Below are 15,834 nucleotides of genomic sequence, written 5' to 3' on the forward strand. Positions count from 1 at the left end.
CTGGAAGCCTCCCGGACCTGCCACATCTCACAGTCAGAGCACTGCACCCCTCTAACTGACATTGCGTCAATTAATTAAAATTAACAGTTTAACATTTTTTTTAGTTACTGTTAACTATCTGTTTCCTAGCATTTGATTTCTAATATAAATGCGAAAGCTAAATATAGTACTCTCCAATCTCTGGCTTAGATACCCCTCTAAATTATAATTAAGTAATTATGTTTAATTAGTTACCAATGCTTAATTTTTTTAATTTAGTGTAGATTCCCAACCAGCCACTCAGGTCACAGCTTTTCTGTGATGTCACTTCAGTTTCCCCCCGACACACACAATTTGAAAAAGGTATAAAAGTAAAAATGAGTAAAAATCACTTACTTACCTTCTTACCTTCTGAGTGTCTTAGATGTTCTCAGGTTCTCACCCTGACAGAGACTGCTCCTCCTCCTCCGAATGGCTCCCGAAACTAGGCCGCGATCTTTTTAAATCTCCGCTCTGACTCGCAGCTCCTGCGCTTTTTAAATCTCCCGGCTCTCTCTCCTCTCGCGCTGTTTTCAATGTCCTGGCTCTCTTTCCTCCCGCGCTTTTTAAATCTCCCGCACTTTTTAAATCTCCCGGCTTTCTCTCCTCCCGCGCTTTTTAAATCTCCCGGCTCTCTCTCCACTCGCGCTGTTTTCAATGTCCCGGCTGTCTCTCCTCCCGCGCTTTTTAAATCTCCCGGCTTTCTCTCCACTCGTGCTGTTTTCAATGTCCATGAGTATTCTAAAACTTACAGAATTGTGTTCGATATTCCCAAAGTAATCACCGACTGAAACTTTTACCACCTGGCCGGAATCATTCCCCAACACCAGGTCCAGTATGGCCCCTTCCCGAGTTGGACTGTTTACATACTGCTCTAAAAAACTCTCCTGGATGCTCCTTACAAATTCTGCTCCATCTACGCCTCCAACACTACATGAGTCCCATTCAATGTTGGGGAAGTTAAAATCTCCCATCACGACCACCCTATTGCTCCTACATTTTTCTATAATCTCTCTACGTATTTCTACCTCGACTTCACGCTCACTTTTGGGAGGCCTGTAGTAAAGTCCCAACAATATTAGTGCACCCTTCCTATTTCTTAGCTCTACCCATATTGCCTCAGTGCTCGAATCCTCCATCGTGCCCTCCTTAATCACAGCTGGGATATCATCTCTGACCAGTAATGCAACTCCTCACCCATTTGACCTCCCCTCTATCCCTCCTGAAGCATCTATACCCTGGGATATTTAATTGCCAGTCTTGCCCGTCCCTCAACCAAGTCTCCATAATACCAATAACATCATATTCCCATATACTAATCCAAGCCCTAAGTTCATCTGCCTTACCTGCTACTCTTCTCGCATTGAAACAAATGCACCTCAGACCACCTGTCCCTTTGCGTTCATCATCTCTTCCTTGTCTACTCTTCCCCTTAGTCACATTGAGTTTATTATCTAGTACCTTATTGGCTTTAGTTGCTGCCTCTTTACTGACCTCTAACTTCCTAATCTGGTTCCCATCCCCCTGCCACATTAATTCCTCCCAAAGTGCGCCGATTGGTGGGAGAAACAATATCCGGAGTTGGGATTCTCTGTTTCTGCCGGTGGCACGCCCCCGCCCATGGGTTACCCGGCAGTGTGGGATGGTTACAATGGGAAATCCCATTGACAGGCAGCGGGAGTAGAGAATCCCGCCACCAGCGAACGGCGTCGCCGGGAAGCACCCGGTTGAGGAATCCAGCCCAACATTTCAGCTGTGACCCAACCAGATCTCTGTACAGGTTGAGCACAACTTTGTTGTCGCTTCACCAACACCACCATCCATGAACCCAAGATCCCACACTATCCCCTAACCCTCAACTGCCCTCCCAACATGTCACCCCCACACCAGAGAGCCACCGTGCCATCTTGTCTTTTTATTGCTCCATGGGATGTGAGTGTTTTTGGCAAATCCACCATTTGTTGCCCATTCATATTGCTGGTACTGTGAGTTATACTCTTACACGGTGGTGTATAATATGTTATACCATGTATCGTGTGTACGATATCTCATTCCATATAATGTGTAAACTGTTGGTTAGTCACACATTCAGTTTTTGTATTTGTACTCTAGTGTGTCTATTACTGGCCACGTGTGTCTGTTACTGGCCGAGTGTGTCTATTACTGGCCTAATGTGTCTATTACTGGCCTAGTGTGTCTATTACTGGCCACGTGTGTCTGTTACTGGCCTAGTGTGTCCATTACTGGCGACATGTGTTTATTACTGGCCTAGTGTGTCTATTACTGGCCACGTGTGTCTGTTACTGGCCTAGTGTGTCCATTACTGGCGACATGTGTCTATTACTGGCCTAGTGTGTCTATTACTGGCCACGTGTGTCTGTTACTGGCCTAGTGTGTCCATTACTGGCGACATGTGTCTATTACTGGCGACATGTGTCTATTACTGGCCTAGTGTGTCTATTACTGGCCACGTGTGTCTGTTACTGGCCTAGTGTGTCCATTACTGGCGACATGTGTCTATTACTGGCCTAGTGTGTCTATTACTGGCCTAGTGTGTCTATAACTGGCCACGTGTGTCAATTACTGGCCTAGTGTGTCAATTACTGGCCTAGTGTGTCTATTACTGGCCTAGTGTGTCTATACTGGCCTAGTGTGTCTATTACTGGCCTAGTGTGTCTATTACTGGCCTAGATTGTCTATCACTGGCCTAGTGTGTCTATTACTGGCCACGTGTGTCTATTACTGGCCTAGTGTGTCTATTACTGGCCTAGTGTGTCTATTACTGGCCATGTGTGTCTATTACTGGCCTAGTGTGTCTATTGCTGGCCTAGTGTGTCTATTACTGGCCACGTGTGTCTATTAATGGCCACATGTGTCTATTACTGGCCTAGTGTGTCTATTACTGGCCTAGTGTGTCTATTACTGGCCATGTGTGTCTATTACTGGCCTAGTGTGTCTATTACTGGCCTAGTGTGTCTATTACTGGCCACGTGTGTCTATTACTGGCCACGTGTGTCTATTACTGGCCTAGTGTGTCTATTACTGGCCACGTGTGTCTATTACTGGCCTAGTGTGCCTATTACTGGCCTAGTGTGTCTATTACTGGGCTAGTGTGTCTATTACTGGCCTAGTGTGTCTATTACTGGCCTAGTGTGTCTATTACTGGCCTAGTGTGTCTATTACTGGCCTAGTGTGCCTATACTGGCCTAGTGTGTCTATTACTGGCCTAGTGTGTCTATTACTGGCCTAATGTGTCTATTACTGGCCTAGTGTGCCTATACTGGCCACGTGTGTCTATTACTGGCCTAGTGTGTCTATTACTGGCCTAGTATGTCTATTACTGGCCTAGTGTGCCTATACTGGCCACGTGTGTCTATTACTGGCCTAGTGTGTCTATTACTGGCCACGTGTGTCTAGTACTGGCCTAGTATGCCTATTACTGGCCTAGTATGCCTATTACTGGCCTAATGTGTCTATTACTGGTCTAGTGTGTCTATTACTGGCCTAATGTGTCTATTACTGGCCTAGTGTGTCTATTACTGGCCACGTGTATCTATTACTGGCCTAGTGTGTCTATTACTGGCCTAGTATGCCTATTACTGGCCTAATGTGTCTATTACTGGCCTAGTGTGTCTATTACTGGCCACGTGTGTCTATTACTGGCCTAGTGTGCCTATACTGGCCTAGTGTGTCTATTACTGGCCTAGTGTGTCTATTACTGGCCTAGTGTGCCTATACTGGCCTAGTGTGTCTATTACTGGCCTAGTGTGTCTATTACTGGCCTAGTGTGTCTATTACTGGCCTAGTGTGCCTATACTGGCCTAGTGTGTCTATTACTGGCCTAGTGTGTCTATTACTGGCCTAATGTGTCTATTACTGGCCTAGTGTGCCTATTACTGGCCTAGTGTGCCTATTACTGGCCTAGTGTGTCTATTACTGGCCTAATGTGTCTATTACTGGCCTAGAGTGTCTATTACTGGCCTAGTATGCCTATTACTGGCCACGTGTGTCTATTACTGGCCTAGTGTGTCTATTACTGGCCTAGTGTGCCTATTACTGGCCTAGTGTGTCTATACTGGCCTAGTGTGTCTATTACTGGCCTAGTGTGTCTATTACTGGCCTAGTGTGTCTATTACTGGCCTAGTGTGTCTATTACTGGCCTAGTGTGCCTATTACTGGCCTAGTGTGCCTATTACTGGCGTAGTGTGTCTATACTGGCCTAGTGTGTCTATTACTGGCCTAGTGTGTCTACTACTGGCCTAATGTGTCTATTACTGGCCTAGTGTGTCTATTACTGGCCTAGTGTGTCTATTACTGGCCTAGTGTGTCTATTACTGGCCTAGAGTGCCTATTACTGGCCTAGTGTGTCTATTACTGCCCTAGTGTGCCTATTACTGGTCTAGTGTCCCTATTACTGGCCTAGTGTGTCTATTACTGATCTAGTGTGCCTATTACTGGCCTAGTGTGTCTATTACTGGCCACGTGCATCTATTACTGGCCTAGTGTGTCTATTACTGGCCTAGTATGCCTATTACTGGCCTAATGTGTCTATTACTGGCCTAGTGTGTCTATTACTGGCCACGTGTGTCTATTACTGGCCTAGTGTGCCTATACTGGCCTAGTGTGTCTATTACTGGCCTAGTGTGTCTATTACTGGCCTAGTGTGCCTATACTGGCCTAGTGTGTCTATTACTGGCCTAGTGTGTCTATTACTGGCCTAGTGTGTCTATTACTGGCCTAGTGTGTCTATTACTGGCCTAGTGTGCCTATACTGGCCTAGTGTGTCTATTACTGGCCTAGTGTGTCTATTACTGGCCTAATGTGTCTATTACTGGCCTAGTGTGCCTATTACTGGCCTAGTGTGCCTATTACTGGCCTAGTATGCCTATTACTGGCCACGTGTGTCTATTACTGGCCTAGTGTGTCTATTACTGGCCTAGTGTGCCTATTACTGGCCTAGTGTGTCTATACTGGCCTAGTGTGTCTATTACTGGCCTAGTGTGTCTATTACTGGCCTAATGTGTCTATTACTGGCCTAGTGTGTCTATTACTGGCCTAGTGTGTCTATTACTGGCCTAGTGTGCCTATTACTGGCCTAGTGTGCCTATTACTGGCGTAGTGTGTCTATTACTGGCCTAGTGTGTCTATTACTGGCCTAGTGTGTCTATTACTGGCCTAGTGTGTCTATTACTGCCCTAGTGTGCCTATTACTGGCCTAGTGTGTCTATTACTGGCCTAGTGTGTCTATTACTGGCCTAGTGTGTCTATTACTGGCCTAGTGTGTCTATTACTGGCCTAGTGTGTCTATTACTGGCCTAGTGTGTCTATTACTGCCCTAGTGTGCCTATTACTGGTCTAGTGTGCCTATTACTGGCCTAGTGTGTCTATTACTGATCTAGTGTGCCTATTACTGGCCTAATGTGTCTATTACTGGCCTAGTGTGTCTATTACTGGCCTAGTGTGTCTATTACTGGCCTAATGTGTCTATTACTGGCCTAGTGTGCCTATCACTGGCCTAGTGTGCCTATTACTGGCCTAGTGTGCCTATTACTGGCCTAGTGTGTCTATACTGGCCTAGTGTGTCTATTACTGGCCTAGTGTGTCTATTACTGGCCTAATGTGTCTATTACTGGCCTAGAGTGCCTATTACTGGCCTAGTGTGTCTATTACTGGCCTAGTGTGCCTATTACTGGTCTAGTGTGCCTATTACTGGCCTAGTGTGTCTATTACTGCCCTAGTGTGTCTATTACTGCCCTAGTGTGCCTATTACTGACCTAGTGTGTCTATACTGGCCTAGTGTGTCTATTACTGGCCTAGTGTGTCTATTACTGGCCTAATGTGTCTATTACTGGCCTAGTGTGTCTATTACTGGTCTAGTGTGTCTATTACTGGCCTAATGTGCCTATTACTGGCCTTTATGGACGATAAGGGAATAGTGTAGATGGGCTTTAAAGTGGTTTCACAGGTCGGCGCAACATCGAGGGCCGAAGGGCCTATACTGCGCTGTAATGTTCTATGTTCTATGTTCTATGTAGTGTGTCTCTTACTGGCCTAGTGTGTCTATTACTGGCCTATTCACACTCACTTTTGCTAATAGATGCTGAGAAATTGATTGTGATTTTATTTTGACTGATTACAGCCAGAAAAATCCTGGGAAATTGACTTGAAGCAAATGGAAGGATTGATTGATGATAAAACCGCCTGCATCATTGTGAACAATCCCTCCAACCCCTGTGGCTCTGTGTTCAGTAAATCCCATCTCCAAAAGATCATCGCTGGTTAGTACTGCAGGTTGAACATTTTTCAAACCAAGGGACAGTGTCTGTGGCTATAGATTGGGGTTATCACTGGGGGGGGGGGGGGGGGGGGGACTTCAGAGAGCTGCTTTTGAATGATGGGCGAGTAACAGTCATGAAAATATCTCCCACAAGTTGTAGCAGAAGGGGTGCAATAGCAAATTTGCAGAGTGAAGGAGGGTGGGTTAGAGTGTGGAGGTACATCAGTGGGGTGACGCACAACTAAATATCGAAGAAAAACCAAGTCAGTCTGGAAGAGCAAAGATAGACATGTGCATGGCATAGCTGGATGGTATTCATTTTAATGCAAGGAGTGTTTTGGGTAAGGCCGATGAATTGACGGTGTTGACTAACACATGGGTATGATATTTGTGCGATCACGGAGACATGGTTAAAAAGGGGCAGACAGGCAGCTCAATATTCCCAGGGTAGAGAGTCTTCAGGTGAGACGGAGGTGTTGGGGGGGGGGGATAGATCTACACCCCCTGCCCCCCCATGTCACATATGTGGTATTATAGGTATTACGGTACCTGAGAGGCTGAAGTACCATTGGTAGAACCTATATGCTTGCTATTGGCTAGAGAGTATAATAGCTCCGCCCTGATAGGTGGGGTATAAGAACCCGTGCCGCCCCAGCAGCCCTCACTCTGTACCTGAGCTGCTGGGGAACCATCCAGATTATTAAAGCCTTCAGTTTAGTGGTCATTGATCGTGCATCAACATACAAACATACATACAAATTATGTAATTTCATAGAATTCAGAGTACAGAAGCTGATCTAATTGTGACCTCCTGTCCACCATAATAACCTTTCACCCCTTATTATCAATGACCTTTGCCTTAAAAATATTCAAAGACTCTGGCACGATAACCGGCTGCAATGCGCCCGAGCGGGAGCACAACACAGGCGGTAGATCCCAGGAGAGGTCTCTCACGGGCTTCCCAATTGCCAGTCTGTCTCGCGAGTTCTACCCAGGTCTCACAAGGTGCCACGATCAGGATCCCGCACACAATGGGCGTGACCAAGCCCCTCTCGCCTAAGTCGGTTTTAAACCCAGTTCGCTGTGCTCACCTGGAATCTACCAGGCTCCCGGCATCTAATGAACTACCCAGGGAGTCCCCAGCTGGGTGACGTTCAGTACTGGTCCACACACAAATGTAGACCAGGCAGGATGGAATGTGGGCGGGGGGGCGGTCCTGAGCCATCGGAGGCCCCTGGGTGGTCAGGGACAGGGAAGGGTAGTCCCTGGCTCTCCCCTGTGAATGCAGGCACCATGGTACTGCAAGATCCAGCTACAGTGCAGTCTTTGTTTGCACTGAGCGCTGAATTTGGTGCATTTGAGTGTTATAGTGAGACTTTGGTGACTGAGGGAGTTAGGTGAGGAGGGAGCAAGGTGCTCCTTTCATTTCATTTCCGCAAAGAGCGAGAAGGGAGCCAGGAGTTTACAGAGAGTGCAGCTGACTGGGAGCAGAGAGGGAGGGTGGAGGTCCAGTTGGTCTACAGGGCAGCTATATTCTGTAAGGTAAGAGGGGATGGAGGCTAGGCCAGTTGCATGCTCCTCCTGTAGGATGTGGGTGGTGAGGGATACCACCGGTGTCCCCACTGACTATACCTGCGGGAAGTGCACCCAACTCCAGCTCCTCAGAGACCGTGTTAGGGAACTGGAGCCGGAGCTGGATGAACTTCGGATCATCTGGGAGGCAGAGGGGGTTATAGGGAAGAGTTACAGGGAGGTAACCACACCCAAGGTGCAGGACAAGAGTAGCTGGGTTACAGTCAGGGGAAAGAAAATGAACAGGCAGACAGTGCAAGGATCCCTCGTGGCCGTTCCCCTTCAAAACAAGTATACCATTTTGGATGCTGTTGGGGGGGATGACCTACCGGGGGAAGGCCCTAGCAGCCAGGTCTCTGGCACTGAGTCTGGCTCTGGGGCTCAGAAGGGAAGGGAGGAGAATAGAAAAGCAATAGTAATAGGAGATTCAATGGTTAGGAGAATAGATCGGAGATTCTGTGGTCACAAGCGAGACTCCCGGAACGTATGTTGACTCCCGGGTGCCAGAGATGTCTCGGATCGCATCTTCAGGGTCCTGAAGGGGAGGGGGAGCAGCCAGAAGTCGTGGTGCACATTGGTACCAACGACGTAGGTAGGAAAAGGGATGTGGAGGTAATAAATGAGTTTAGGGAGTTAGGCTGGAAGTTAAAAGCCAGGACAGACAGAGTTGTCATCTCTGGTTTGTTGCCGGTGCCACATGATAGCGAAGCTTGGAAGAGGGACAGAGTGCAGTTGAACACGTGGCTGCAGGAATGGTGTAGGAGGGAGGGCTTCAGGTATTTGGATAATTGGAGCGCATTCTGGGGAAGGTGGGACCTGTACAAGAAGGACGGGTTGCATCTGAACCAGAGGGGCACCAATATCCTGGGAGGGAGGTTTGCTAGTACTCTTCGGGAGGGTTTAACCTAATTTGGCAGGGGAATGGGAACCGGATTTGTAGTCCAGCAACTAAGGTAGCCGATATTCAGGACGCCAAAGCGTGTAATGAGGCAGTGGGGAAGGGAACACTGACAAAGGAGAGTACTTGCAGGCACGGAGACGGGTTGAAGTGTGTATACTTCAACGCAAGAAGCATCAGGAATAAGGGGCGTCATTCTCCGACCCCCCGCCGGGTCGGAGAATGGCCGTTGGCCGCCGTGAATCCCGCCCCCGCCCCCGCTAAAGTCTCCGGTACCGGAGATTGGGCGGGGGCGGGAATCGGGCCGCGCCGGTTGGCGGGACCCCCCGATCAATTCTCCGGCCCGGATGGGCCGAAGTCCCGCCCAGAAATTGCCTGTCCCGCCGGCGTAAATCAAAGCTGGTATTTACCGGCGGGACCAGGCGACATGGGCGGGCGGGGTCCTGGGGGGGGGGGCGGGGCGATCTGACCCCGGGGGGTGCCCCCACGGTGGCCTGGCCCGCGATCGGGGCCCACCGATCCGCGGGCGGGCCTGTGCCATGGGGGCACTCTTTCCCTTCCGCCTCCACAACGGCCTCCACCATGGCGGAGGCGGAAGTGACTCTCCCCACTGCGCATGCGCGGGAAACTGTCAGCGGCCGCTGACGCTCCCGCACATGCGCCGGGAAACTGTCAGCGGCCGCAGACGCTCCCGCGCATGCTCCGCATTTCCGCGCCAGCTGGCGGGGCAACAAACGCCATTTCCGCCAGCTGGCGGGGCGGAAATCCCTCCGCCGTCGGCCTAGCCCCTCAATGTTGGGGCTCGGCCCCCAAAGATGCGGAGCATTCCGCACCTTTGGGGCGGCGCGATGCCCGTCTGATTGGCGCCGATTTGGGCACCAGTCGGCGGACATCGCGCCGTTGGGGGGGAATTTCGCCCATGGTGATTGAACTTAAGGCATGGATCAGTACTTGGGACTATGATGTGGTGGCCATCACGGAAACTTGGATAGAAGAGGGGCAGAAATGGTTGTTGGAGGTCCCTGGTTATAGATGTTCCAATAAGATTAGGGAGGGTGGTAAAAGAGGTGGGGAGGGTGGCATTGTTAATTAGAGATAGTATAACAGCTGCAGAAAGGCAGTTCGAGGAGTATCACCCTATTGAGGCAGTATGGGTTGAAGTCAGAAATAGGAAAGGAGCAGTCACCTTGTTAGGAGTTTTCTATAGGCCCCCCAATAGCAGCAGAGATGTGGAGGAACAGATTGGGAAACAGATTTTGGAAAGGTGCAGAAGTCACAGGGTAGTAGTCATGGGTGATTTTAACTTCCCAAATATTGAGTGGAAACTCTTTAGATCAAATAGTTTGGATGGGGTGGTGTTTGTGCAGTGTGTCCAGGAAGCTTTTCCAACACAGTATGTAGATTGTCTGATCAGAGGGGAGGCCAAATTGGATTTGGTACTTGGTAATGAACCAGGGCAAGTGATAGATGTGTTAGTGGGGGAGCATTTTGGAGATAGTAACCACAATTACAAAGAACAAAGAACAAAGAAATGTACAGCACAGGAACAGGCCCTTCGGCCCTCCAAGCCCGTGCCGACCATACTGCCCGACTAAACTACAATCTTCTACACTTCCTGGGTCCGTATCCTTCTATTCCCATCCTATTCATATATTTGTCAAGATGCCCCTTAAATGTCCCTATCGTCCCTGCTTCCACTACCTCCTCCGGTAGTGAGTTCCAGGCACCCACTACCCTCTGCGTAAAAAACTTGCCTCGTACATCTACTCTAAACCTTGCCCCTCTCACCTTAAACCTATGCCCCCAAGTAATTGACCCCTCTACCCTGGGGAAAAGCCTCTGACTATCCACTCTGTCTATGCCCTTCATAATTTTGTATACCTCTATCAGGTCGCCCCTCAACCTCCTTCGTTCCAGTGAGAACAAACCGAGTTTATTCAATCGCTCCTCATAGCTTATGCCCTCCATACCAGGCAACATTCTGGTAAATCTCTTCTGCACCCTCTCTAAAGCCTCCACATCCTTCTGGTAGTGTGGCGACCAGAATTGAACACTATACTCCAAGTGTGGCCTAACTAAGGTTCTATACAGCTGCAACATGACTTGCCAATTCTTATACTCAATGCCCCGGCCAATGAAGGCAAGCATGCCGTATGCCTTCTTGACTACCTTCTCCACCTGTGTTGCCCCTTTCAATGACCTGTGGACCTGTACTCCTAGATCTCTTTGACTTTCAATACTCTTGAGGGTTCTACCATTCACTGTATATTCCCTACCTGCATTAGCCCTTCCAAAATGCATTACCTCACATTTGTCCGGATTAAACTCCATCTGCCATCTCTCCGCCCAAGTCTCCAGACAATCTAAATCCTGCTGTATCCTCTGACAGTCCTCATCGCTATCCGCAATTCCACCAACCTTTGTGTCGTGTGCAAACTTAGTAATCAGACCAGTTACATTTTCCTCCAAATCATTTATATATACTACAAACAGCAAAGGTCCCAACACTGATCCCTGTGGAACACCACTGGTCACAGCCCTCCAATTAGAAAAGCATCCCTCCATTGCTACCCTCTGCCTTCTATGGCCTAGCCAGTTCTGTATCCACCTTGCCAGTTCATCCCTGATCCCGTGTGACTTCACCTTTTGTACTAGTCTACCATGAGGGACCTTGTCAAAGGCCTTACTGAAGTCCATATAGACAACATCTACTGCCCTACCTGCATCAATCATCTTAGTGACCTCCTCGAAAAACTCTATCAAGTTAGTGAGACACGACCTCCCCTTCACAAAACCGTGCTGCCTCTCACTAATACGTCCATTTGCTTCCAAATGGGAGTCGATCCTGTCTCGAAGAATTCTCTCCAGTAATTTCCCTACCACTGAAGTAAGGCTCACCGGCCTGTAGTTCCCGGGATTATCCTTGCTACCCTTCTTAAACAGAGGAACAACATTGGCTATTCTCCAGTCCTCCGGGACATCCCCTGTGACTTTCACTTTAGTAATGGAGAGGGATAGGTGTATGCAACAGGGCAAGGTTTACAATTGGGGGAAAGGTAAATATGATGCTGTCAGACAAGAATTGAAGTGCATAAGTTGGGAACATAGGCTGTCAGGGAAGGACACAAGTGAAATGTGGAACTTGTTCAAGGAACAGGTACTACGTGTCCTTGATATGTATGTTCCTGTCAGGCAGGGAAGAGATGGTAGAGTGAGGGAACCATGGTTGACAAGAGAGGTTGAATGTCTTGTTAAGAGGAAGAAGGAGACTTATGTAAGGCTGAGGAAACAAGGTTCAGATGGGGGGAAGGAGGGATACAAGATAGTCAGGAGGGAACTGAAGAAAGGGATTAGGAGAGCTAAGAGAGGGCATGAAAAATCTTTGGCGGGTAGGATCAAGGAAAACCCCAAGGCCCTTTACACATATGTGAGAAATATGAGAATGACTAGAGCGAGGGTAGGTCCGATCAAGGACAGTAGCGGGAGATTGTGTATTGAGTCTGAAGAGATAGGAGAGGTCTTGAACGAGTACTTTTCTTCTGTATTTACAAATGAGAGGGGCCATATTGTTGGAGAGGACAGTGCGAAACAGACTGGTAAGCTCGAGGAGATACTTGTCAGGAAGGAAGATGTGTTGGGCATTTTGAAAAACTTGAGGATAGACAAGTCCCCCAGGCCTGACGGGATATATCCAAGGATTCTATGGGAAGCAAGAGATGAAATTGCAGAGCTGTTGGCAATGATCTTTTCGTCCTCACTGTCAACAGGGGTGGTACCAGGGGATTGGAGAGTGGTGAATGCCGTGCCCCTGTTCAAAAAAGGGACTAGGGATAACCCTGGGAATTACAGGCCAGTTAGTCTTACTTCAGTGGTAGGCAAAGTAATGGAAAGGGTACTGAGGGATAGGATTTCTGAGCATCTGGAAAGACACTGCTTGATTAGGGATAGTCAGCACGGATTTGTGAGGGGTAGGTCTTGCCATACAAGTCTTATTGAATTCTTTGAGGAGATGACCAAGCATGTGGATGAAGGTAAAGCAGTGGATGTAGTGTACATGGATTTTAGTAAGGCATTTGATAAGGTTCCCCATGGTAGGCTTATGCAGAAAGTAAGGAGGCATGGGATAGTGGGAAATGTGGCCAGTTGGATAACAAACTGGCCAACCGATAGAAGTCAGAGAGCGGTGGTGGATGGCAAATATTCAGCCTGGATCCCAGTTACCAGTGGCGTACCGCAGGGATCAGTTCTGGGTCCTCTGCTGTTTGTGATTTTCATTAATGACTTGGATGAGGGAGTTGAAGGGTGGGTCAATAAATTTGCAGACAATACGAAGATTGGTAGAGTTGCGGATAGTAAGGAGGGCTGTTGTCGGCTGCAAAGAGACACAGATAGGATGCAGAGCAGGGCTGAGAAGTGGCAGATGGAGTTTAACCCTGAAAAGTGTGAGGTTGTCCATTTTGGAAGGACAAATATGAATGTGGAATACAGGGTTAACGGTAGGATTCTTGGCAATGTGGAGGAGCAGAGAGATCTTGGGGTCTATGTTCATAGATCTTTGAAAGTTGCCACTCAAGTGGATAGAGCTGTGAAGAAGGCCTATGGTGTGCTCGCGTTCATTAACAGAGTGATTGAATTTAAGAGCCGTGAGGTGATGATGCAACTGTACAAAACCTTGGTAAGACCACATTTGGAGTACTGTGTACAGTTCTGGTCACCTCATTTTAGGAAGGATGTGGAAGCTTTGGAAAAGGTGCAAAGGAGATTTTACCAGGATGTTGCCTGGAATGGAGAGTAGGTCTTACGAGGAAAGGTTGGGGGTGCGCCGCCTTTTCTCATTAGAACGGAGAAGGATGAGGGGCGACTTGATAGAGGTTTATAAGATGATCAGGGGAATAGATAGAGTAGACAGTCAGAGACATTTACCCCGGGTGGAACAAACCATTACAAGGGGACATAAATTTAAGGTGCATGGTGGAAATATAGGGGGGATGTCAGAGGTAGGTTCTTTACCAGAGCGTCGTGGGGGCATGGACTGCACTGCCTGTGGATGTAGTTGAGTCGGAAACATTAGGGACCTTCAAGCGGCTATTGGATAGGTACATGGATTACGGTAGAATGATGGAGTGTAGATTAATTTGTTGTTAAGGGCAGCACGGTAGCATTGTGGGTAGCACAATTGCTTCACAGCTCTAAGGTCCCAGGTTCGATTCCGGCTTGGGTCACTGCCTGTGCGGAGTCTGCACGTCCTCCCCGTGTCTGCGTGGGTTTCCTCCGGGTGCTCCGGTTTCCTCCCACAGTCCAAAGATGTGCAGGTTAGGTGGATTGGCCAGGATAAATTGCCGTTAGTGTCCAAAATTGCCCTTATGTTGGGTGGGGTTACTGGGTTGTGGGGATAGGGTGGCGGTGTTGACCTTGGGTAGGGTGCTCTTTCCAAGAGCCGGTGCAGACTCAATGGGCCGAATGGCCTCCTTCTGCACTGTAAATTCGATGATAATCTATGATTAATCTAGGACAAAGGTTCGGCACAACATCGTGGGCCGAAGGGCCTGTTCTGTGCTGTATTTTCTATGTTCTATGTTCTAAGGCGGGAAACTTGATGCTGCCACCCCCATTGCCAAGGTGCCTGTATGGCACTGAAAAGCCAGGTGGAATATTACCACGGTACAGGGCGGCTGTGCCAAGAGTCGGGGTCTGAGGGGCCCATGCCCATGAAAGGAGGATGGTGGGGGTGTATGAAGGGGGGGGGTTTGCAGGGCGGGTATGAAGGGGCCCTTGGAAGGTTGGGGGGGTGAAGGGTGGGGTTCCTAGAATGGGGTGCCCAAAAGGGGTGTGGGAAAGGGTGGGGACCCTCAGACATCGCACAGTGAGGTGTGGGGGGCAGGGGAGGAGGTATGCCCCTGTGTGTGCGGGGTGACATTGTCCATGGATGAGGGATGTGGGGGAGGCTGTGGCCTAGTGGTATTGTCACTGGATGAGTAATCCAGAGACCCAGAGCAATGATCTGGAGACCCGGGGTCAAATCCCGACACTGCAGATGGTGAAATTCAATAAAAATCTGGAATTACGGGAGCGCGGAGGCGGGATATGGGACTGGCCTAGAGAAGGTGATGGCTAGTCGACACGGGAGGGGGGCAGGTAGCCCCCTAGCGAGGCTGATCACGTGGAACGTGAGAGGACTGAACGGACCGATAAAAAGGGCCCGAGCGCTCGCGCATTTGAAAGGACTAAGGGCAGACGTGGTTATGCTCCAAGAGACGCACCTAAAGGTGGCGGACCAAGTTAGGCTAAGGAAAGGATGGGTGGGACAGGTGTTCCACTCAGGACTGGACGCAAAGAACAGAGGGGTGGCCATTTTGGTGGGGAAACGGGTAGCATTTGAAGCAAAGAACATCGTAGCAGATAGCGGAGGTAGATATGTAATGGTGAGTGGCAGGCTGGAGGGAATGGAGGTCGTGTTGGTTAATGTGTATGCCCCAAACTGGGTTAGACTTCTTTATGGGGCTCCAACGGCAAGCGTAGTTACAGGTCGACATAGATCGGAGTATTTCCGACTATATAGGGGAACAAGTCAGGGATGCCCGCTGTCTCCATTGTTGTTCGCGTTGGCAATTGAACCTCTGGCCATGGCGTTGAGAGACTCCAGGAAATGGAGAGGGGTGATTAGAGGGGGAGAAGAACAACGAGTCTCGTTATACGCGGATGACCTATTGTTATACGTGTCGGACCCAGCAGGGGGGATGATAGAGGTTATGCAAATTTTGAGGGGGTTCGGGGATATCTCGGGGAAGAAGCTAAACATGGGGAAGAGTGAATTATTTGTGATACATCCAGGGGACCAGAGTAGAGAGATAGAAGGCTTGCCTCTAAGGAAAGTGGAAAGAAACTTCCGATACCTGGGGATTCAGATCGCTAGGAGCTGGGGAACCTTGCACAGACTTAATCTGACACGGTTGGTAGAACAAATGGAGGAGGACTTCAAGAGGTGGGACATGCAGCCTCTATCGCTGGCGGGCAGGGTGCAAGCAATTAAGATGATGGTCCTCCCGAGGTTCTTATTTGTATTTCAATG

At 49.0% G+C, this 15,834-nt stretch overlaps 1 protein-coding gene across 1 annotated transcript in view; it reads left to right on the top strand.

The window, feature by feature from the left end:
* Window positions 1-15,834, top strand: part of tat (tyrosine aminotransferase) — a 231,511-nt gene that overhangs the window by 47,809 nt on the left and 167,868 nt on the right. Inside the window, exon 6 of the mRNA XM_072517709.1 lies at window positions 6,158-6,296. Coding sequence (XP_072373810.1) covers window positions 6,158-6,296 — 139 coding nt within the window. The remainder of the gene's footprint in view (window positions 1-6,157; window positions 6,297-15,834) is intronic.

Source organism: Scyliorhinus torazame, chromosome 10 (assembly GCF_047496885.1).
Source record: "Scyliorhinus torazame isolate Kashiwa2021f chromosome 10, sScyTor2.1, whole genome shotgun sequence".
In the NCBI taxonomy this organism is placed as follows: Eukaryota; Metazoa; Chordata; class Chondrichthyes; order Carcharhiniformes; family Scyliorhinidae; genus Scyliorhinus; species Scyliorhinus torazame.